We start from the raw sequence: 25,169 nt of genomic DNA, 5'->3' as shown, positions 1-25,169 counted from the left end.
TCAGGAAGATGCTTTCTCCTTTAACTTTTTAAGAGAATTTCTTTCTGGTCTTAACAAAATTATATAGCACTTGGGGATAAAGATACACCCCAGCAAGCCTGCACCAGAGGCCAAGATGGAAAAGACCTCCACAGCCACCATGACCTTGCCCTTGGTGCTATGGTAGACAGGAAGAAAGGTGACCCAGACACTGCAGAACACCAGCATGCTGAATGTCAGCAACTTGGCTTCATTGAATGTGTCAGGGAGATTCCTGGCCAAGAAAGCCACAATGAAGCTCCCTAATGCAAGGGAGCCATGGTATCCCAAGACACAATGAAATGCAATCATTGAGCCCTTGCTACATACAATAATGATGTGACTGTGTTCACTCTTGGCATCAATTTCAATAAATGGAGGAGAAACTCTCAGCCAAATTGCACAGAGAATAATTTGGATGAGGGTACAGATGACAATGATGAAATCGGATGCCCTTGGAATCAGGTAGGACCTCATCCTTCTTCCGGGTATTGTGACTTTGAAAGCCAGAAGCACAGTCACTGTTTTGGCCAACACAGTAGAAACAGCCACACTGAATACTACTCCAAATGTGATTTGCTGCAGGATGCACTTAGCTGCATTGGGATGGCCAATAAAGAGCAAGGGACACAGGAAACAAAAGATGAGTGAGACGAGCAAGCTGTAGCTGAGATTCCGGTTATTGGCCTTCACAAGTGGAGTGTCATGGTGCTTTATGAAGATCCCAAGAACCACAGATGTGAAGGCAGTGAAGCACAAGGCCATTAAGGTCAGAGCCATCCCCAAGGGGTCTTCATAGGCCAGAAAGCTCACAGTTTTGTCAATGCAATGGATGTGTTCTGCATTGGCATACTGGTCCTCTGGACACTTTACACACTGATCCACATCTGATGGAGAAAAAAACTATGATTAGTGAATCCTGAGCATTTTTCTTTACATTTTAATAATTATGTGTTGAAATGAGCATTGCAATATCTGCACTTGTGCTGAGGAGGACATTGAATAATGCTGCATAGCAATACTTCCGTTTAACAATACTCATTCCTTATCTCTTCATGGAATGAATCCAAACAATCACTACTTTTTCTATTAAATGCGTGTTAATGTCATCATTTGTCATGTTATATTGAAAGATAGTTTTGGTAGAAAGACAGGAGATAGAGAATGAGGGAGAAGGGAACAGAACAAAGGAGAGAAGGAGTGGATATTTGGGCCAAGAAGACAAATCTTTCTCTGATTAGAGTAGAAACAGGTAATTTATAAAGGTAAAAGGGTTCCCTGATTTTAGGATAAAGTGTTAAATTGGATTATCATGTTAATTAGGACAGTCATGAAGGATTTTTGTTAGCTTGACCTCACATTTTGATATCTGGACAATGATAGTCAATCTCAGGTGGAGGAAGTGGATGATTAAGGCAATAGATCTTGGTGACTAGCTTTGAGAATGTAATTGTCTTAGGTTTCATATTGCTTTGAAGAGAAATGATGACCATGGCAACTCTTTTAAAGAAAAACATTTAATTGGGTGTCCTATAGTCATAAGTTCAGTTTATTATCATCATGTTGGGATATGGTTGTATGCAGATGGACCTGGAGTTATAGAAGGGGCTTTGAATTCTGTTTTTATCCATTGGTAACAGGAAGTAAACAGACTCACTGTGTGTTTCTTAAGCATATGTGAAACCTCATACTCTGCCTCCACAGTGTAACACTTCATCCAATAATACCATATCTTCTCCAAAGAGACCAAATAACCTAATAGGATCACTCCCCATGATGTCATGGGGGCAAATTTTATTCAAGCAACCATAGTAATCTAATGGTTTATAGAAAGGCAAATGGAATATGAGAGAAGGACAGGGTTTGTTAGAGATATACCTGCCATGCTTGGGATGGCTACAGTCCTTCCAGAATCACTAATTTTATGTGCTTACATGTAAAGTATCAAAAGAGATGGTGAATATGAGGTCAGTTGGGTTTATATGGTGTAAGTAGGAGGGGGAAATGAGAAAGGAAGGTTATATAAATATAATTTTGATGTTGGAAAATGCAAACAAAATGAAATAAATTAAATAAGTTTGCCCTTAGCTGTGTCCTCATCTGGTAGTAAGGATGCTCTATTCCTCAGTATGTTTCATAACAAGCAGCAACATGGCAGTTCCCATGAGTGGCAAGCAGTTGAGAGATCTGCCTCCAGGCTGCATCCCCACCCTTGATGTGAAACAATGGTTTGTATTCTGTCAATTATATTTTAAATAAATGTCAATTGGCCAGTAGCCAGGCAGGAATTATAGGTGGGACAACCAGACAGGAAGTAAAGGAAGGTCAATGACACCAGGAGAATTCTAGGAAGACAGAAGTCCATTCCTCTGCTGTCCTGGCCCAGCCACAGGCAGCAAGCAGGCACCTGAATATTCTCTCCTTGGCCAGTAATCCCATGTAACCTTAGAAGACTGCATAAGTACAAGTGCAAACTCAGCAGTTGAAGATCATGCATAGACAGGAGCCATACTAGATGGAAGAACAGACTACTTAGGCACTGCCATGACCCACACCTGTTAGAAAAACAGATGAGTAAATGCCAACACAAGAATACATTCAACAAGCGAAAGAGCATTATGTAAATGCTATTGATCTCAGTATTTCCTTCAACAGTAAGACCTGAGCATTCCAATACAGCTGAAATGCAAGAAAACAGTCTTCAAAATAACTTTAGAAAAATGGTAGTGGCTCTTAAAGGGGAAATAAAAAAATTCCCTTAAGAAATCAAAAAAAGGATAAAGAAAGTATTGGGAGAAATCAATAAATCCCTTAAAAAAAACAAATAAAGCTAAGAACAAACAGTCAAATAGGTAAAGGAAACAGTTCAAGACTTGAAAATTGAAATAGAACTATATACAAAACATAAACTGATGGAATTCAGGAAATGAAAAATATGGCTAAGTGAACAGGAACTACTGATTCAAACATTATGGACAGAATACAAGAGATGGAAGAGACAATCACAGATGTTAAAGATACAATGGAGGAAATAGATTCATAAGTCAGAGGAAATGTTAAATACAATCAATTCCAATCATAATATCCAGGAAATCTGTGGCACAATGAAAAGACCAACCCTAAGCATAATCAGGATAGAAGGAGAAGAATCTCAGTTCAGAGACACAGAAAATATATTTAACAAAATAAAAAAAAATCCCAACCTAAAGAAGGGCATGTGTATGAAGGTACTAGAAGCTTACATAATACCAAATTGGCTAGACCAAAAAACGGTCCCCTCACCCCATAATAATCAAACACTAAGCAAACAGAATGAAGAAAGAATTTTTTTTCTGACTTACATATGTTTATTTAAAAACAGAAAAATGTGGTTATGGAGATAAAGCTGCCTCTTTATCCTACAACCATGAAGAAAGAATTTTAAGAGCTGCAGATGAAAAAGGCCAATAAACATATAAAGGCAGATCTATCAGAATAACACCTGACTTCTCAAAGGAGACCCTACAAGCTAGAAAGTCCTGGACTGATGTTTTACAGACAATAAGGGAACACAGATGCTAGTGCAGAATACTATGCCCAGAAAAACACTCAATCACCATAGACAAAAAAAAAGCAATGTATTTCAAGACAAAATGAGATTTAAACATTACCCATCCACAAACCCAGCAATACAGAAATGCTATAATAAAAATTCCAACCCATGGAAGCTTGCTAAATCCATGAAAACACAGATAATAAATAACTCAAAACAGCAAAACTCAAAAGAAGGGAAATTCAAACACTAACACCACCAAGACCGAAAAACCACCAAGAATAATTCTTGGTGATCATTAACACTTCATAGTATCAATGAACTCAATTTCCCAATAAAAAGAGATAGGCTAACAGAATGGATTTGAAACCAGAATCTATGCTTCTGTGGGTTACAAGAAATACACCTCAACCTCAAAGACAGACATTACCTCAGAGTAAAAGGTTGGGAACAAAATTTCCAATCAAATGAATCAAAGAAACAAGGTGGTAAAACTATCCTAATATCTAAAATAAAAAAAAATAAAAAAATAAAAAGAACCTTCAAAGTAAAATTACTGACAAGAAATGGAGAAGAACAGTTTATATTCATCACAGGAAAATCCATCAAGATGAAGTCTTAATTCTGAACAACTATTCCCTAAATACAAGAGTGCCAACATTTTAAAAGAAACATTACTAAAGCTTAAATCACACATCAGACTCAAAGGGACTTATGAGACTACTGTGAAATATTTTTACCAAAACACAAAAGAATGTACTTTTTTTCAGCACCTCATGGAAACTTATCTAAAATTGACACACACTTGGTCATGAATAGAATCTCAACAGATACAAAGAAATTTGAATAACTCCTTGTATTATATGGAACAAGTATGGGTTAAAGTTAGAGTTCAGCAGCAATACAAGCCAAAAAAAAATGTACAAACTCATGGAAATGCTTCCAACTGAACCATCACTGGGTCAAGGAAAAAATATAGAAAGAAATTAAAGACATCCTAGCATCCAATGAAAATGAATCCACAACATACCAAAACTAATGGGAAACTAGGAAAGTATAAACTAAGAGGAAAGTTCATAGCAGTAAGTGGCTACAGAAAGAATTTGGAAGACCTAGTGCTGTGGTGAAGATTCTACTGCAGGGAGATGATGAACTGAGAGCTTTGGCAAGCTGGGAAAACACAACATGTTACACTGTAAAAACAGTTACTGTTTGCATGTGACCCCTTTTTCAATGCATCACTTTCCAGAGTCAGAAACTCAGTGAAGATCTTGTGAGAGTTCATTGAGTGAATCTGTGAAGATGAAGTCACATTTGTATTTTGAGATGATAGGATGTTGAGATTCCCAACCTGTGAGATACATGCCATGGAAAGCTGCATATAGGGAGTGGAACTAGCAAAAGAGAGACATGTATAAAAATTTTCAGGAATAGAATTAAGTAAGCTCATCTTAGTTTATGGTGTCCCAGCCTTGGTAGAGGAGTTGATCTAGACCAGGGACGTTTGCAGAGGCAGAATTGAGCCAGCAACCTGGGTCAGAGCAGAGCTGAGACGGCAAACTCCACAGGAGCAGGTACAGGGGAGCAACCACTGACCAAGTAGGGCAGAGCCAGAGACCACTGCAGAATCAGGCATAAATCTGGGACCTTCCAGGGAGTAGACAGAACCCCTGCATGTCTGTGTGTGAGTCTGGGATCTCTGAGGGAGTAGGCCTGAGACAGGTCCTCTGTGGGTCCAGGCACACCCAAGTCTGGAATCTCTGGAGGGGTAAACAGAAACCAGAGACCTTTGCAGGACAAACCCTGAGCCAGGGTCCTTTGCAGAAGCAGATCCAGACCAGGAACATTTACAGAAACAGGTCTGAGTTGTCAGCCTAAGCCAGAACAAGCCTGAGACAGCAAAATCCATGGGAGAGGGGATAACCCCAGAAGCGCTGAGTGACCTCCAGGAACACGGAGTGACCAATGGGGTAACTAGACCCATGGTAATGAATGTCCCACAAGGAACAACCATCTGAGCCTTGGATCCACTGGCACCTAGGTTAATGACCAGAGTCACAGACAGCCCAAACCATACTATTTAGAATAAAAGATGAGTAGACAAGGTGAGGGCACATGTACCACCATAAAGCACAACACGCCAGTAAAATCCAGAGACCCTTCAACAGCAAGACAGATGAAGCAGAAGAAAAGGACCTAAAAAATAACTTCATTGGAATGTTTGAGACTCTTAAAGCAGAAATGAGACATTACCTCACAAAATGGAGGAAAAGACAGATAAAAAATTTGGAAGACATTAGCAAATCCCTTAAGAAAATCAGAAAAAAACAATCAAAAATATGTAAGAAACTATTCAAGATTTACTAACTGAAATATATACAATAAAAACACTCAGATTCAAACCGCCTCTGTGTTTGTTTCTGTTTGTCACCACCAAATCATATCCCACCTGGTCTTCCAGCACCCATGTCCCACAAGCTGGGTTGGTTGGTGGCAGGAGACTGTCAGTGAGACAAAATGGCAGTGTACAGAAACCAAGTGAAGATAGGGAGGAGGGATTATATGAGCAAGGGAAGTGTTGTGGGTCAATGGTCTGTACCCTGTCAATTTTATTTTAAATAAACACTGATTGGCCAGTAGCCAGGCAGGAAGTGTAGGTGAGGCACAGCAACAAGAATTCAGGGAAGAAGGAATTCTCAGTCTGCAGTTGTAACATGGTGCAGAGCAAGCAAGATGTGACTGTCTGGCCGAAAAAAGGCACTAAGAAACATGGCTAACATAGACAAGAATAATGGGTTAATATAAGTTATAAGAATTAGTTAATAAGAAGAGCATTAGATACTGAGACAATAGGTTAATAACTAATGTAGACCTCTGTGTGTTTCTTTGGGAATTAATGACTGAGGGAACTTGGCAGGACAGAAACCTCAGTCAACAGGGGAGGATAAAGATCATGACAGGGAAACCCACAGAAATAACTGACCTGAGCTCAAGGGAGTTCATGGAATCTGTACCAACACCTAGGGAGCTAGCATAGGACTCTCCTAGGCACTCTGCATGTGTCTAACTGTTGTGTAGGCTGGTCTGTTTATGGGATTCCTAGCAGTGGAGCCAGGATCTATTCCTGGCACATGAACTGGCCTTTTGGAACATATTCCCTGTAGTGGGATGGATTGTCCAATAAAAAAGGAAAGGTCTAGTTTCTGCCTTAACTTGGCATGCCAGGCTTTGTTGGCTTCCATGGAAGGCCTTATCATATCTGAATGGAGACAGGAGTGGATGTGGGGGAAAGAAGGGATTGAAAAAAGAGGAGGAAGGAGAAACTATCGTTGGTGTATGAAATAAATAAATGAAAAAACACCCACCATCTTATGAGCTTACTTAAAACAAGCTAGCAAATAAATAACAATGAAAACAAATGTAGAAGAGGAGCAGTAACTCTATCACTGAGGGTAGAATCCTCTCTACATATTTAGCATAAAAAAAGCCAGACATCTTGATGCCATCAATTTGTGAACAGACAAGCTCCTTCCTTCTTCCTTTTCTGTGAGATACAGACCCAGAGCGTACTCAAGGGGGAAATAGATACAGATCTAGCACCATGAGGACAATAACAGAAGAATACTCAAGTAAGGGTGATAGCACAGTAAATGCCATTTACTCTTATGATTTTTTTCATTTAAAGCCAATTCATTAGATGTTGTTTATTACTTTGGTGTATCTTGTATGTCTGAGTGCATAGAGTGCAGAGGGTTGGCGAGGTCCTTCTGTTTATGTGTTGCTTTGATTGTATAATGAATGAAGGACTGCTTTGGGCCTGTGCAGGGAATAGAGGTAGGCAGGTAAAGCGAGGCAGAATGCTGGGAGAAAGGAAGCAGAAGGAGAGAGAAGCCATGGAGATGCTGCTAGGGACAGATGGTTGAAAACTTTACCCAGTAAGCCACGGCCATATAAATATGGCTTTATATTTATAATAATGGTATTTATATTCTACATATAAATAGAAATAGGTTAAATTATTATGTAAGAGTCACTCAATTAGAAGCTAAACGTAATGGGCCAATTAGTGATTGAATGAATACAGTTTCTATGTAATTATTTCAAGTCTGGGCAGTTGGGATGAACATGCAATCTCCCGCAACAGTCAGAAGACAGTTTCTAGGAGTTCATTACCTCTATTTATTACATGAGTCCTGGGGTTGAACTCATAATTAGCTGTAGTAGCAAGGGAATTAATTACTTTGCCATATTATTGGCCATTAATATGCTTTAAAGACTTTTATTTTATACAATCACTAGGAAGGACCTTGTTCAGATTTCTCTCACACTGCAGTTTGGATATCAAAACTGTTTCTTTGAGAAACTGACATATGCCATGAATTTTCAGTGAGTCAAAGATGTATGTCATAGCAAACAGTGTGACTTAAAGGGGCATTGATAGTGATCACATTCCAATAAATCTAACTTAGGAAAGGGGTATATTCTATCTGTGTAGCAGATTTTAGACCCTTTGATCATCCGTGTGTATGTTAGAGAGGATGATCAATGTGAAGGGTTTATCTTGGCAGGAAATACTCACTTGTCTCATTAGAAATTTCATTTTCTGGGCAAGGACTGCAATCAAAACAGCAGGCTACCATTCCCTCCTGCCTGAACTTTCTGAATCCAGGACCACAATCAGCACTGCACACAGAGGGTGGCATCTGAGGAAAATTAGACAAATGATGTTATCAGGAGATCTGCCTATTCATTATATAACTACTATAAATTACCTTGATAAAATATCAATAATTTTATATTATATATACCAAAGAGTGACCATATTTCACTTAGCATATTATAGAATGCCAATTTATGTGAAAGTGTAGAAACAATTTAATATAAAATTGATAGTGTCACATTGCTGGAAATTTAGGAAGAAGAATGAGTTGTTCACTCTGGACAAATAAACATGACAGAGCATGCAAAGAATTTTTTAAATTAATTTTTGCAACTTGACACAAAGTATATTTAAAATATAGAGGGAACCTTAACCAAAAAATTCATTCCATTTTATTAACCTGTAACCATAACTGCAAAACATTTTACTCATTGGTATTTGATGTAGGATGCTCAGTCCACTGTGGGCAGTTCTGTCCCTAGGCAGGCTGTATGAGAATTCAAGTGGAAGAAGCCCGTAAGCAGTGCTCCTTCAGGATCTGTACTTTAGTTGCAGTTTTCAGATTCCTGCCTTGTCTTCCCTCAACTCTAACCCATGAGTCAAACCAACCTCCCCTTCTCAGTTTGCTTATGGTCTGTTTAACCACAGCAATAGCATAGCAAGCTGGGACGAATGGAGAAATCAAATCTGAGATAGCACACATGAACTTCACTAAAATCATCCTGCAAAACATGACATAGTATAAAAAAAATAGAAAAAAGGCAGAGACTGACACATTTCTAGTGATGAAGTGCTGAGCTGATGTGCACTGAGCTAAAAGGTGGAGTGTTTCCTGAGAACAAAGTGCCTGACACAGGCTGCAGACACTGCAGAACATGGATAAAAGTTAAATAACTTGAAATTAATTGAATGATTTCTTAAAGTTTAAAATAAAATGCATTTTTAGCTGTCTTGGACTTGCTATGTAGGCCAGACTTGCCATAAAAAGACAGGGTTTTAACTGTCTCTGCCTCCCAAAAGTTTTGATTAATATATGTACCTCAACATACAACTGACCTAACTTAGGATTTTAATGGAAATTCTTGAGTTTCTCTTCATGTAGGATAATGTTGTCAAATGCTTTGCCACAGAAATCATTTTTAAAGTGATTGGGCTGGAAAATATTAATTAATCAAAAGAAAACCTGATTTAGTCAAGATGTGATCTTTCTTTTGTGTCTGTTTTTTTTTATTTTCATTCTGAATGAATGCTGATATTATTATGTGCACTTTCTGCACATATTTGGATGATCCTCTAGTTGTATCCATGAGTCTGTATATGTGCCACGTTTACATCTGTATATGTTGAACCAAACTTGTATCTCTGAAATGTAGTCATCTTTACCAGAGGAGCAGATATTTCTGTTGTCTTGTTGAGGTTTTGTGCTTTTTTTGTTTAATTTTCTTTTTTGCAAAATGAGGTTGGATATTTACTTAATGGGTTATGGAAGGGTTATTGCCAATCTTGATGTTTATGTATTTTGACTAGAGAATGGGAAGATTAACAGTAAATTGGTATTGATAATTATTAACTAATTGTAATTGCTCATTGTTGTTATTGCAATACTTGATACTTTTAATAGTTGTTTATCTGTATGGAGTTCTAGTACTGTCTTTATATACTTTGATCACTTGTGTTTATCTTATTTTTGAGGTTCTATTAGTTCTTCAGGCGTCTTCCATAATAGTGTTAGAATGGTTGTGAATTCCAATAATTTGTGTTCATCACTGAATTTTGCTCTCTCTCTCTCTCTCTGTATTAGTTACGGGTTTTAGGAGTAACAAACTTACAGAACAAAACTGTCTCTGTTTCTGTCTCCATCTCTGGCTCTCTCCTCTATATATACACATATGCAATTTATTAGAATGTCTTGTGATCTTGCTAACCCAATAATTGCTGGATATGAATGGAAAGTTCAAGAATCCAACAACTTTTCAGTCCATGAGGCTTAATGCCTCAGCTGATCTCCATTACACACTGGAATCCCAAAGAAATACCCTTAATGCCAGTGAAATAATGAACTTGGGAACAAGCAGACAAAGAACAAATGTTTTCTTTTTTATTTCCTTATATGTGATTCCAGCAAAGGGTGTATCCAGGATAAGTGGTGGATTTTCCTAAATGAAATGATCTGGATTAAAGTTGTGTCTTCCCAACTGAAAATCCAGATAAAAAACTACTTTCCACACTTAAAAGATCTCAATTAATAGCAGGTTCTCTTTGTCTCTCTCGGTCTCTGTCTCTGTCTCTCTTTCAGTCCGTTGGCCTTCCTTTCTATATATCATACTTCTTTTCCTTTATTTTTTGTTTTGTTTTTAACTACAAAGTTTATCTTTCACCCTGGCTGTCCTGGATTTCACTGTGGAGACCAGGTTGTCCCCCACTTCAGAGATCGACCTACCTGTGCCTCAAGAGTTCTGTGATTAAAGGCATGCATCATTCCTCCTCTTTGTAAGGTGTTTATTTCCTATCTCAAAGATAAGATATGCATAAGAAGTGGATCGTCCCACTTCACATTAAGCAAAAATCCCTTTCAGTTTTGCTCTGCATATTTGGGTTTCATTGAATTCTAAATACTGTCAACTTGATACTCAAGAGGAGGCCACACAGTCTCCTTCATTTATGACAGAGAACTTTGTTGGGTAGAGTATTTGGGGTTTGGTAGTTATGAATCTAACTGCTTCAATTCAGAGGGTTCATGAAAAAATCTACTATAATCCAGGTGGGGAATTTCTATGAAATGCACTTCTTCCCTGAAGCCTTCAACTTCTCTTTGTCTTGTTCGTTTTTTTTTTATTTTTTAGTTTTTCGAGACAGGTTTTCTCTGTAGCTTTGGAGCCTGTCGTGGCACTAGCTCTTGTAGACCAGGCTGGCCTAGAACTCACAGAGATCCACCTGCCTCTGCCTCCTGAGTTCTGTTATTTTGAATTCAAAGTAAACTATATCAGGGGAAGGTTCTCTTCTGATATAATGTGGTTTGTATTTAAATGCCTCCTGTTTCTAGATAGCCACATGTCCCACAGTATTCTGGAAAGTCACTGTTACATATTATTGGATATACTGTTGATGATGCTTATGGTGTATCCTTCTCTTCTGGCAATAGGTTAAAAATTGGACACTTTAATTTTATCCTCTTGGTCTCACACATCTTTTATTTTTTTCTTATTTTTATCTTCATCATAGTTTCAGATCTCTATTTTCAGCCTGGTCTTTGAGACTTGCCACCCTGTCATCATCTTGAAGTATTCTGTTGGTGAGACTTTTCACTGATATTTCTAAATGATTTCATTTGTCTTTCCTTTCCATATTTTAGTTTGAATTTTTTTATTATTTTGTACCTTTCGGGATGTATCTGTCATATGCTCACACAGTTCCATATTGTGTGCAAGTTTTGTGAACTCCTTGCTTTGTTTGGCGGTTGTTTGACTTTCAATGTCATCTTTGAAGTTTTTGTTCAGTATATCATTGAACACACTCTTGTTTAAACTTCTGACTCTAATATTTGTTGCATGGATGTCTTCATAGTTTCTTCACTTGTTTGTGTATTGAAATTTGCATATCTAGGAGTATAGCCCTGGTTGCATAGTTCGTAATCCTCTGGATTCCTGCAGTGGATCTTTTCCTAATGCTCAAGGGAGGCTAACTTCCAACACATGTGAAACTCCATTGCTGCTCTCCGAATGGACATGTAGTTCAGTAGTTAACCCTCCAGATCAAATGTCCTTTTCCCTGACAATGACTCTCCTCATCACTCTGAGAAAGGATATTAACTGTAGATCTCATACTACCTGGGCAACCTGAGATATAACTTCAGATGAAGCTTGAAGTCTCTCTTGAAGTCAACTCCTTTAAAGTTCTAGCCACTTTGTAGTTTGGGAGTTTGATTGAGATATCTTAAAATCACCTTCATGAGAATTCTTATCTATAACATACATAGAACCCATAGAAGAATATATCATTTATAAATTTTCAAAAGCAAATTTCTTTACTACTAATACCTCCACACAAAGAGATAAGGAAACTAGATACACACTTGTTTGTTTTGGGTGAACTATGAAAGAATTCATGGGATCAAGAAATGTTCCTCTAGTGAGAAATTTCTTTTACAGTATAAGCTTCAGTGCTAGAGACATGGCTCAGCTGTCAATAACAATTGCTCCTCATGAGCAGATGCAAGATTCATTTGTAGTTCACCCTGTGTAGAACCAAGTTGTCTCCGGTTTCGTGGAAATCAAAAACATTTTTCTGACATACATATGCACCACACATTCCAGTACTGCACAGACTACATGCCGATAAAACTTATACCAACAGAAAAGAAAAAGACAGAAAGATAAAACAAGATTACAATTCATAAGGTTTCTAAATGGGTCAAAAGATGTTATGGCAATGCAGGGCTAGATGGATTCGCAATTTAGAACCTGTTGGCAAAAATGCTTAACGCAAATTATATAATAAAAATGAATGATTGGCATATGTTTATTTTACTCATCTCTTACAATTAGCCTCGGTCTCTCAGCATCTGTGTCAGAGGTTCAGCAGAAAAGAGGAAAACCACTTTGTAGTTATCAGAATGGGACCAGCAGAATTGCTCTCAATTGCAGGAAATAAAAGTTAATAGTGGTAACCACCAGGTTGCTATTTATTTTAAAAGCTTGAAACATGTTCTGGTATGATAAAAATCACAGTTTACATGTATGAAATCCTGAAACAATTCATAAAATGTCACATCAAGAAAGTAAAAAGAAGAAACATTTTGCAGGAGGCTAAAAAATGACTCCTAAAGTGACAATCTTTTTTTACTAAGTTACATGTAAGCACAAGTGGACCACGTGACAGTGTTCCTGCAGTGTAATGTAAATGAGCACATCACGTCAGACCTACCTGTCTACTTCCTGTGGCCCACTCTAGAGCGTCTTCATATAAATGGAGCTGTTGACCATGTGGGAAATATGGGCTAAACATTCCTATCTTCACCTTAAGTCCAAGACCATGTGGGAAATTCCAAATCTGGAAAATGTCATACTCTGGCTGCAATTTTTCTTTCTGGTTCATATTCACTCTGTCCCCAACTGGATTAGTGAAGTGGGTCTTCCTAAGTAAGGAGTACATCTGAAAGACAGGCAGCATTCTTTAGTGAATGTACCCTTCCTTAAAGTCAGAAAATATATTCTGATTTCATCTTTAATGCAACTTTCTTGAATGTCTCCAGGTGAGAAATCCAAATGAAAGCAAGTAGGTAAATGGAAATATAATAACGGTCCTAAAATTTTATTTTTTTCAGAGGAACTAGCAAACATAAGCACAGAAATACATGAAGACAGCAATGGTAAGTATTAAATATTCATAAGCACATACATACAGACTCATATTCATACATAGATACATACATAATACAGGCACATACTATTTACACATACATACACCTGAACCCAAGAAAGAATATGAATATAGAGACACACAGAGACAGACTTCTGCACTCACACACAGAGAAAGAGAAACCACAAAAACAAACACAGGCCTATAAACATGCTCACAAAATCATAGATAAATATGCACAAGGAGACATACACAGATATAAACAGTCATGCAGGGAGACATTGACACAGACAAATTTATCCTCAAATGCAAAGACAGACAGAAACACATACAGAAGAACAGAGACACAGATACACATATGTACAACACATTCACCAAAACATGCTCATACACAGTAACACAAATACGCACAAGTGCAAGCACAACCACAAAAACCAAAAACAGACAAATCACACATTTTGGCACTTGTAGACACATGCACTGACAAATACACATAGGGAGATAAAGGTGAAGGCGTAAGTCACAAACAATCCCACACCAGTTTGGAATTATTATTAATAGAACAGTTATTTCTTTAAAGGAGAAAAAACCTACAGAACACCATGCCAGACAACAGCTCTCTGCGCAATCAGGCCAGAAGTGGAGCAGGAAGTAAGAGAGAGAAAGGAGGGAAGTGGCCGCTTTTTTAAAGAGAGAGACCATGCCCCAGTGGGCTGGTATCTCAGCGGCTTTTGGCTGGAGGAGTGGAAGGACGTCCCCCTTTTGGTGAAGTAAGAGAGATCTAAACCTACTACGAAATTATATACAATAATTACAAATATCCTATTCTAACTAGCTTAGGTCTTGTATAATATTAACTTGGCCAAGTCATGAGAGAAAAGTAACTGCATTTATATAGTCTTCAATCCCATCGAAGATCTGAGGAGGGAAATAATGTTACCTGGGTAATTAGGAAGTTCAGTAAAACAATTTCCAAAACATGCAACAAATCACAGAGACAACTAGCTACCTGGGCAATCACCCAAAGTCACGTTTGCAGCGTTGAAGCAACCAACTTTGGCTAAGGCCTAACACAACTGACATACCATTTTCTAAAGCAAGCAACTTTTCAAAACTATCTTACCCTGTCTTGGCAGGATATGACAGTCCTGTTTAATCCATTGATGCACGCTCTGTATCTCTGTCAGTGGTTGAGGTATGGGCATTTCTTTGCCCAAAGGCCAGTTCTGCCAAAAAGAAAGGCTCCAGGTGGAGTGTCTTTGGTGCTCAACATTCTCTCGGGAATAGTTCGGTGCTGCCAGGAGCAATTGTATCTCACTATCACGAAGCTCTGAATTAGATTAAAGACCATTTTCTGCAGCTCTTTGAAGAGGTTGAAGATTATCTATTTATACTGAGTATAATCTCTATGTATCTAAAGAACCTGATTAGTCTAATTTTAAATGACAAACTTAGATGACTATTGATCTATATAATTCTCAATATCTATCTAACTTAAAGACTAAGATAATAAACAACTGTGTAACAAATGAGGATTGTAGTAGTGGGGTGGTGGGGCTGCATCCCCAACACCCCAGCCACCTGCTAGCTTACGCCCGAAATAACAACACACAAACTGTATTCATTTAAACACTGCTTGGCCCATTTCTATCTAGCCTCTTCTAGACTAACTCTCACACCTGGACTAGCCCATTTCTAATATTCTATGTAGCACAGCTAGGTGCGCTTACCGTGAAGATTCTAGCCTACGTCCATCCTGGGTCGGAGCTTCATCGCATGTGTCTGCCCAGGAGCCGGGAGCATGGCGTCTCTCTGAGGCATCTGTCCCCGAGAGGAGAGCTGTGGAGTCTGAGCTCACTTCCTCTTCCTCCCAGCATTCTGTTCTGTTTACTCCACCTACCTATGTTCTAACCAATAAAATCGGCCAAGGTAGTTTCTTTATTAGCCAATGACCTTTTTCCATCAGAGGATATTGACCTCCAAATATAAACAATGTACAAATATACATTGTAATATGGTACATATATATCAATACACAAACAATATATAAGTATCTTAATCAGAGGTAGAAATGTATACTGCAATATGGTAAATATATACAACACATATCAATACAATATATGTCAATACATAAAAAAATGTTTTAAACAGAGGTAGAAACATGCATGCATACAATAGTCAATTTAATTTAACTTTGTATCTATATAAGAATCGATACCACCGGGTGGTGGTGTCACACACCTTTAATCCCAGCACTCGGGAGGCAGAGGCAGGTGGATCTCTGTGAGTTTGAGACTACCCTGGTCTACAAGAGTTAGTTCCAGGACAGGCTCCAAAACCACAGAGAAACCCTGTCTCAAAAAACCAAAAAAAAATCGATACCAATATATTTGTCTCAAAACAATAACTCACAAGTACCAACAAGTACCAATCTATTATCTCATTATCCCTCTTTTTTTTCCAAATGATCCCTGAGCTTATAAAATTCCTCCCCCAACCCTCAATCATATACTAATTATAATCAACCCCTAAATGATGTCCCTAAACCAAGGGCAAACTTTACTGGGAGAGGGGATGTCGTCCTCTAGAATTACTTCCAGCCATCATGGGGGTGACATTCTTTCTGTTCTTTCTGGGAGATCCTGTGAAAGTAAAATAATAGTTAAATTTCAAGATCAATGTCTTTTAAAATTGCAAATAGTCTCTGAGTATTTTGTGGAGGTCTGGCCAGAATGTTGTACAAGATGTGCACCATTACAGCTAACCAAGTTGGAACTGTCTTGTGCAGCTGGTACCCAAAACAGGTCTTCTAGTAGTGCTATCAGTATCATGATGTTATATCAACCAGGTGGAGTTGTTGTTATGGGGCCCCATCTTTTTCCTGGAAACTTCAAATATCACTGCAGGAGAAACTCATTGTTCATTGTGAAAAACTTAAACATTAATCATACAGATATATATATATATATATATATATATATATATATATATTCAATGAAAGGCATGATAGATATATTTGATGAAAACTATGATAGATATGAAGAAAAGCAAAGATGTTTTCTAAACTCATATTTCTTTCTGTCCCATATCATGGCTCTTGACATGAGACAGAAACTCCAGAAACTCTGGGTTTTTCTCTTACCAACAGGCTTGGAATTGGAGAGGGTCTGAGCCATAGTCCAACTTCAAAACCAGCTCAATATATTAATAAATAAATGAACATTAATACATATTTAAATATAAGAGTAGAATAATTTTACTTATGAGACCTGTTTGATTTTCTTGCCCATTCTTATTGGGTTGTAAATAGTTTCCATCTGTCAGTATTCAAACAACCAGGGTCCCTTGAATTCTTTGAAGATGAGTGTTTTCCTGCAGAGATAAGAAGAGAACCCTGCCCCCGTACTATATGTTTTTCTTACCACCTGTTTGAATATCATCATTGTGGATGAGCTGTCATTTCTCCTTTCCAAGAGGTTTCTCCTCTTTAAATCGAAACTTTATTAATTTTGATGGTATCCACAATTTTTCTTCCCCTATGAAAACAAGAGCAAAACCCCTTCCCCAATGTAGCACATCTCCTGGCTTCCATTGAGAGGTCAGCTCATCTTTGAAATAAATTGGTTGATTTAGTTCAGCAGACTTTCCATTATCCAATGTCTTTCTGCTGCTGTCGTTCCTTTCTCATTAGCGTTAAGAAAATTCAAGGTTAATAAAGCATTATGAAATCTATTTCTGGGGGTATTTTCTGTCCCTTTCTGTTTGTTCAGCATGTCCTTTATAGTACGATTTGATCTTTCTATAACTGTCTGACCTGTAGGATTATTTGGTATACCTGTAATATGTTTTATATTATAATAATCAAAAAAGCGTTTCATTTTCTTAGATACATATGCTGGACCATTATCTGTCTTTATTTGTGTAGGTGTACCCATGATGGCCATAACTTCCAATAAATGTGTGATTACTGAATCAGCCTTTTCTGAGCTCTGGGCAGTAGCCCATTGAAAACCTGAATACTTGTCTATGGTGTGGTGTACATATTTTAATTTACCAACTTCCATAAAGCAGAACACATCCATCTGCCAGATTTCATTTCTCTTAGTACCCTTTGGGTTACTCCCTGCAGGCAACGGTGTTTGATTATAGAAAGAATAAGTAGGACATCTCTTTATAATGTTCTTAGCTTGTTGCCATGTAATGGAAAATTCTTTCTTTAGGCCTTTACTACTGACGTGATGCTTTTTATGAAATTCTGAGGCCTGCAACACGCTTCCAATCAATAATTGATCAATCTCAGTGTTGCCTTGTGCTAGAGGACCAGGCAGACTTGTATGGGACCGGACATGTGTTATGTACATCGGAAAAAGCCTGTTCCTGTTTATGTCTTGTACCTGGATAAATAATGAAGTCAACTCTGTGTCATCTGGTATAAATTCAGCGGTTTCAATATGCAAGATAACTCTTTCTGCATATTGTGAATCTGTAACTATATTAAGAGGTTCTTTAAAATCCCTTAGCACCATAAGAATGGCATATAATTCTGCATTCCGGACAGAATTATAAGGGCTTTGTTCCACCTTACTCAATTCATCTGACTTGTAACCTGCTTTCCCTGATTTATTTGCATCAGTATAGAATGTATGGCCTCCAGTTATTGGAGCATTCTAGGAAGAATCTAAGAAGTTCTCTCTCTCTTTTTTTTTTTTTGGTTTTTCGAGACAGGGTTTCTCTGTGGCTTTGAAGCCTGTCCTGGAACAAGCTCTGTAGACCAGGCTGGTCTTGAACTCACAGAGATCTGCCGGCCACTGCCTCCCGATTGCTGGGATTAAAGGCGTGCACCACCATCGCCCGGCTAAGAAGTCCTCTTTATGAGGTTAAGTCTACCACTTTTGGGATAGTTGCTATTAATTTCTCCCAAAAAATTAGCACAAGCTCTTTGCCATGATTCATTGTCTTCCCATAACTTTTTTATTTCTTTAGTAGTAAAAGGCACTATAATTTCTGCTGAGTCTATACCTGCTAGTTGACGAAGTCTCAGCTTACCTTTTATAATTAATTCAGAGACTTTTTCCACATAAGTTTTTAATTTTTTACTTGGCTTATTAGGTATAAATATCCACTCTAAAATAATATCTTCCCTCTGCATTAGAATCCCTGTAGGAGAAATTCTGGAAGGCAATATGACTAGGATGCAGCTAAGATTTGGGTTCACCCTATCCACATGTGCCTCCTGTAATTTTTCCTCAATCATTGTCAGTTCCTTTTCTGCTTTGGCTGTCAGTTGTCTTGGACTATTCAAATCTTTATCACCATCTAAGGTTTTATTTAAATGAACTATTAGATCAGGTGTTATCCTAATAGCTGGTTGTAAACTGGAAATGTCTCCTAACAATCTTTGGAAGTCATTAAGAGTCTTTAACCAGTCTCTTCTAATTTGTGCCTTTTGCGTTTTAATTTTCTCTAACCCTATTCTGAAACCTAGGTAATTAATAGAGTTTCCTCTTTGAATCTTTTCAGGGGCAATTTGTAATCCCCACCTAGGCAAGACTTTCTTTACTTCTTCAAACATCCTTTCTAAACTATCTTTATTTGAATCAGATAACAAGATGTCATCCATGTAATGATAAATGATGGACTTGGGGAATTGTTTATGAATTATTTCCAATGGCTTACTTACAAAATATTGGCACAATGTAGGACTATTGAGCATACCCTGTGGGAGGATAGTCCATTGATATTATTAGGCTGAGAATTATTATAAGTAGGCACTGTGAAGGCAATTTTTTCTCTATCATTTTCTTGTAACGGTATAGTGAAAAAACAATCTTTCAAATCAATAACTATAAGAGGCCATCCTTCTGGTAATAGAGAAGACAAAGGAATTCCAGATTGTAGTGGGCCCATAGGTTGAATTACCTTGTTGACAGCTCTTAAATCTGTCACCATTCTCCATTTACCAGATTTCTTTTTTACCACAAACACAGGAGAATTCCAAGGGCTGGTTGATTCTTCAATATGGTGAGCATCTAGTTGCTCTTGCACCAGCTGTTCCAATGCCTGTAATTTATCTTTAGCTAGAGGCCACTGTTTGATCCATATTGGCTTCTCAGTTAGCCATTTTAAAGGTAGGGCTGTTGGTACCTCTAAAGGTTTGGTATTTGGTGTATTTTCTTGTACAGCCTGAATGATTGGTGACCTTTTTTCATAATACCTCATCATATCTTTCCCAGAATTATGAGTTCCTGGAACTACAGGAATGTTAATCTGGGTATTCCATTGCTGTAGCAGGTCATGGCCCCATAAATTTATTGCAATATTGGCTATATATGGCCTTAGTTTTCCTATTTGCCCTTCAGGCCCTATGCATTCAACCCATCTTGTGCTTTGTTTTACACAAGATAGGGTTCCAATTCCCAGGAACTGAATGTCTACCTCTTGAAGAGGCCAATTCAGATGCCAAGATTCTGGAGTGATGATACTTACATCCACACCTGTGTCTAATAAGCCTTCAATAAAAGTGCCATTTATACAGCCTCTTAGCTTTGGACTTTGATCGTTAATAGAAGTCTGCCGAAATATACGTTTACTCTGTCCTACTGGGTTTTTTGTCTCATCCTCCACGTGTAGTTCATCATTTAGACCAGTATTACTTTTTACAGCAGAAATTGGAGCTTTTAATTTTCTTGGTGAGGCATATTCTCCACTGTGACTGGGAATGACTGGGCCACTGTTGGCTTTGGGGGCCTGCAAGTGGCCCCTCAAGGAGTTTCCTGACGATATCAGGTTGCCCTGTCTGTCTGTTGTTGACCTGCATTTGTTGGACCAATGCTGGCCTTCAAAGCATCTCCTACATATACTTGAAGGCCGAGGTCTCCTATTTTTGTCATTCCCAGAGGAGATATTATTCCTCGAAATTCTTTGCCTGCAATCCCTTTTCAGATGTCCTATTTTACCACAATTAAAACACCTGGCAGTTTGATGTCTCCTCATTGCTTTGGAAATCGCTTCTCTTACCCAAGGTTCATCATTATAGCTAAACATCTCAACATTCATCATATGCTGAATCCATTCATCCATAGTTGCCGATCTAGACTTTAAAGGCCCAATTATCTTTTGCAATCTATGTTTGCATTCTCAAAAGCTAGAGATTCAAGGAGTATTCATCTAGCTTCTGGGTCTGTTACCCCTATGTCCAGAGCCTTCATTAATCTTTGCAAAAACTCAATAAAGGGTTCTCTCTGTCCCTGCCTAATCCTGATATATGATTCAACCCTTTTTGCTGGATCTTGTATCCTATTCCAAGCATTTAAAGCTGCTTGGTGACATAGACACAGTACTTCTTCATCATAAAGAGCTTGAACCTGTGGATCAGCATATTCTCCTGCACCAAGAATTTGATCTTGGGAAACCTCCACACCTTTTGCTCTTCCTTGCTGTTCCATATGTTTGGATTCTTCTCTGAAATAGATTCCAAACATCAAGGAACGTACATTTTCTAAAACTGCAGACACTAACTGATGTAAATCATGGGGGTTTAGCTCTAGCATTAGAAGCCCAAGTCCTTATCATTTCCCTAACATATGCAGAGTGCAAGCCAAAATTAACAATAGCTTGCTTAATTTCTTTCAAATCATTCATTGCTATTGGCGTCCATCTACCTTTTTTGACTCCCTTTGAGCCTTTAGAAGTTGACGCTTTGTCAGAATTAAGCATAGGGTATGTCGCTAAGACCCTGGATAAGCCAGTTCTAATAGCTGGTGGCGGCATTGTATCCTGTCCTTGTGCCTCCTTACTCTGTTCACCAGCTCCAACAATTTCTTCAATCTTTTAAAATCTTTTTATCATTGTCTCTCTTATATCCTGAATCTCCTGACCTGTATATGTTACTAGTGATTTCACTGAGGTATCAATTTTTTGGTCCCCATTCTGCACTTGTGATTCCAAAGCTTTAATTTTTTCCTTCAAAGATGACATGTCCTCCTTAAACTTTTCTTGTATATCATGTAGATTCCCATCTTGGAGGTACATTCTGTCTGTTACCTTATCAAAACTTTGTGATAACGTCTGAACGTCAAATTCAACAGCCTGAATCCTTTCAGGTAACTTTCTAGTACCCTTGGATATGGAGGCAATTTTGTCTATTATAGTATCCACTTGTTCAGATAACCTCTGATTTTCAATAATTTTAATCCTGTCAATTAGTTGTTCATTATTAGTTTGTAAAGATTCTATCGTTCTTAGGAGTGCCATATTCTTCTGTTCATTATTAGTCTGTAAAGATTCTATCATTCTTAAGAGTACCATATTCTTCCTTAATGATAGAATATGCAAAAGAAAACTGAAACCTAGTAACAAGCAAATTATGTTATCCCCATAATCATATAAACCTTGTATGATGTAATCCGTTGTATTAGTAAACAAAGCAGTAAAATTTGCATTAGAAACAAAAACTGCCATATTACCTATTATCCAGCAGGTGGCGCTGTTGCCGAGTCACGATGAAAACGGGGTCCTGTTTCAGTGTCTGCCTTAGTTGATGTTAAAAACTAGAAAATGCGAGTTTCTTAACAAAGTAAATGTAATTAAATCAATTCCATAGACGGAACCAGAAACCCAGAATCGAGGGGTAGAGAAGAGCAACCTGGAAGCCACTTATGCCTCCACATGACAGAGTCGCCCCGAGGGGTTGCAGCTTTTGGCAACTGCTTGTGCTCTGGTTCGCGCCACTCAAGCGCTGCGCTTGCAAGGGAGATTTAACAACGACTCAGAAAAGAGCAAACTACACGGGCCTGTGGAGTTTAAATCCACGTGGGGAGGCAAACGATAGGGTGCGTGGGGACTTGAAGTCAATCTGAGGTGTCTAAAGGGAAAATATAAAAAACTGCAGCAAGAAAAGATACTGCTTGATAATTTATGTTAAACTGCTGGCTCCACACAAAAGGCACAGGCCGCAAGGCACAGGCCATGGCTGAGGGAGGGAGGGCTCACACCAAGCCGAGCTGGCGGCAGGCAGCTGAGAAGGGGAAGGGGGGGTCCTAAAACCAAACGTTGGGTGCCAGATGAAGGTGAAGGCGTAAGTCACAAACAATCCCACACCAGTTTGGAATTATGATTAATAGAATGGTTATTTATTTAAAGGGGAAAAAACTTACAGAACACCATCCCAGACAACAGCCCTCTGCGCAATCAGGAAGGGAGTCTAGTCACCAGAAGCGGAGCAGGAAGTAAGAGAGAGAAAGGAGGGAAGTGGCCACTTTTTTAAAGAGAAAGACCATGCCCCAATGGGCTGGTATCTCAGCGGCTATTGGCTGGAGGAGTGGAAGGACCTACCGCAACAGAGAGAGACACACAGAAACCCACCCATAGAGAAACACAAAACCAATTTATTCTCACTTATCAAGACAGGCTGATATGCAGATAGATATAAACACATATTTAACATCCAATCAACATACCCAGAAAGAACAGAGAAACCTACAATCATCCACCCATCCACTATAAGAAGCATCCATTCACATACACTTGAGTTTTCCAGAGCCCCGAGTTGGGACAGAATCAGTTTAGAACACCTGTGCAAATGATGCCCTACACTAATTACAACATATCTGACAATTAAAGAACAAAAGCTCATCTTTTTATCATGGACAGGATTAATGAAGAAGATTCCTATGCTTCCAGTATTATAACAGGGGTGAAGATAGTCAGGTGCTCTATAACAGAATCACGGGTTTTCATTGAGAAATTGTGTCTCCCACCCCACAACGTTTGCATTTGAGATTTTCCAAACCTCTAAATTTACTTCCTCAAGAGGAAAAAATGTTCAAAAATCTTTCCAAATGGGGAAATATATCCTAACCCACTAGAATGGGACAGCTGAGACTGTAATAAAGACTGATATAGAAAACAATGAATACTATCAAATAGAAATATCACCTTCAGGCAGTTAGGCAAGTGTACTTCCTGATTGCCCATTGGCTGAAGTAGCATCTCATGGTAGACATGGGCCATAGTATACACAGCATTGTATATGTCATAGCTGTCATCACTAAAAGCCATGTCGAATGTCTGTGCAATCAGCCATTCCAGTGAGCTGTTGGATGAGCAGTTCCTCAGTGTCTTACACATAGAAGCCGAGATCCCACAGTTAAAGTTCATCCACTCCAGCCCTGCCAGGTATTCATCTGAGTATTTGAGAGGGTTCACTGTCTGGATAAAATTTTTAAAACCAGAAATCTCAGCATGGTGGTGTGCAAATGCTAGAGTCCCATGGAACAATTCAGGCAAGGAGTCACTCTTACTTGTAGTGACATCAAACTGCGAGGTGGTGACCCAGATTCTCTGTAAACCTTGAGATGTCCATATTCTAAAGCTGACAGATAGAGTACTATCTGTTTCACCATAAATGATAACAACATTTGAGGATGACGTCAAGATTTGGTTATAATACACTTCAGCTCTTGACATGTACAAATGAATGTTGAGCGGAATCATGTTCACAAAGGCAAAGCAGAGTATATTTTTTTCCATCTCTTTTCTCAAATATGAGAAAAATTGGATACCCTGATCATTGTCTGAGATGGTCAGCCCAATCCAGTTCCAGCTGAAGTGAAGTATGAGGGAGACCATGGCCAGAGGTAGAGATGTGTCCTCAGGGGCCATTTGATACAGAAAAGGAAATTGTACATGATCACTCAGGATAGGATGGAAGGGTCCGTAGGTAAGCTGAAGGAACTAGGAAACAGAGTAGCATGAGGTAGCATGCACTGCTAAAGACTTGTTAAACACACTTTTCGGCAAAGAGTTCTAAAACACCCTCTTTCTGTTACATCTTCCCTCATCTAAATTATAAACTGTAAATACAGAAGTCCCCTAAAGTGTCTGAATAGTACCCAAGGACTAAACAGTTTGAAATAAGTGTAGGCCTCTCCTTCTCACATTTTTCTTAGCACCTGAGAATGGCAACAAGGGAGACAGGATTTCTTGCAAACTCACACCACACAAAAGCTTACCTGCTGAGGAAGGAAGCTGTCCATGACTTTCCCATCCATAGAAGATACTACCGAGTTTGGTCCTGTAATCATAACTATACAGGTCTTCAATTTCTTACAGTGATAATTAGGATACATATAATCAGTATCTTGAATATGGTGAGTATGATAATATTGAAGGCAACTGCGATACTGTTGTATAGTCTTACACCCCCTTGACAAAATTTCAAATTGTAAAGACATATTTGGTAAAAGATCAGGGTCCCTGTTGACTTCATCCACGGAAAAAATTAAAGCCAATACAAACTGATAATTTTCCTTTGGTGTTCTGTAAAACGATACAGTGTTTAATGGGACAAAGACCTACAGAAAATCATGTGCAAAGAATACAAGGACTATCTGTACTGAACGATATTCCCAACCACCCCCAATGTTTGAAATCAATCTTCTGTGTTGTGATGTTCAGATGACATAAGAAACTGGAAGCTTGAAAAACTTTAAAATTTTATGAGAATGCATCTCCAGTAAAGAAAATGTGCCATCGTCATCTTTCACAGAAAACCTTGTCCATCTCTGTTTTTTGAGTGCGTGCTCAAAAGGTAAAGATAAG

General features: G+C 38.4%; 1 protein-coding gene across 1 annotated transcript; it reads right to left on the bottom strand.

The window, feature by feature from the left end:
• On the bottom strand, window positions 1–24,296 carry LOC121441744 (vomeronasal type-2 receptor 116-like). Its single transcript, XM_041643027.1, has 5 exons — window positions 23,505–24,296; window positions 13,134–13,361; window positions 8,130–8,253; window positions 5,954–5,956; window positions 1–905 (listed from the first exon to the last, which is right to left on the bottom strand). The coding sequence occupies exons 1-5, from the start codon at window positions 24,228–24,230 to the stop codon at window positions 1–3; spliced, it is 1,986 nt and encodes a 661-aa protein (XP_041498961.1). The 5' UTR covers window positions 24,231–24,296.
• Between the last annotated feature and the right edge of the window lie 873 nt (window positions 24,297–25,169).

Source organism: Microtus oregoni, unplaced genomic scaffold (genome assembly GCF_018167655.1).
Source record: "Microtus oregoni isolate MIOR12 unplaced genomic scaffold, Mior012 000081F_ref0000091, whole genome shotgun sequence".
Taxonomy (NCBI): domain Eukaryota; kingdom Metazoa; phylum Chordata; class Mammalia; order Rodentia; family Cricetidae; genus Microtus; species Microtus oregoni.
This window is presented reverse-complemented; position numbering and strand designations above follow the sequence as displayed.

Bases quoted from the DNA above. Each gene is read 5' to 3' on its own strand.
- LOC121441744 (XM_041643027.1), bottom strand. From the start codon at position 24,230: ATGGCCCCTGAGGACACATCTCTACCTCTGGCCATGGTCTCCCTCATA. The intron at 13,362-23,504 runs GTGATATTTCTA...CCTGTCTTTCAG, and splicing joins ACTTGCCTAACTGCCTGAAG to ATGTACTCCTTACTTAGGAA. The intron at 8,254-13,133 runs GTAGGTCTGACG...AATTTTCCTCAG, and splicing joins GGGCCACAGGAAGTAGACAG to ATGCCACCCTCTGTGTGCAG.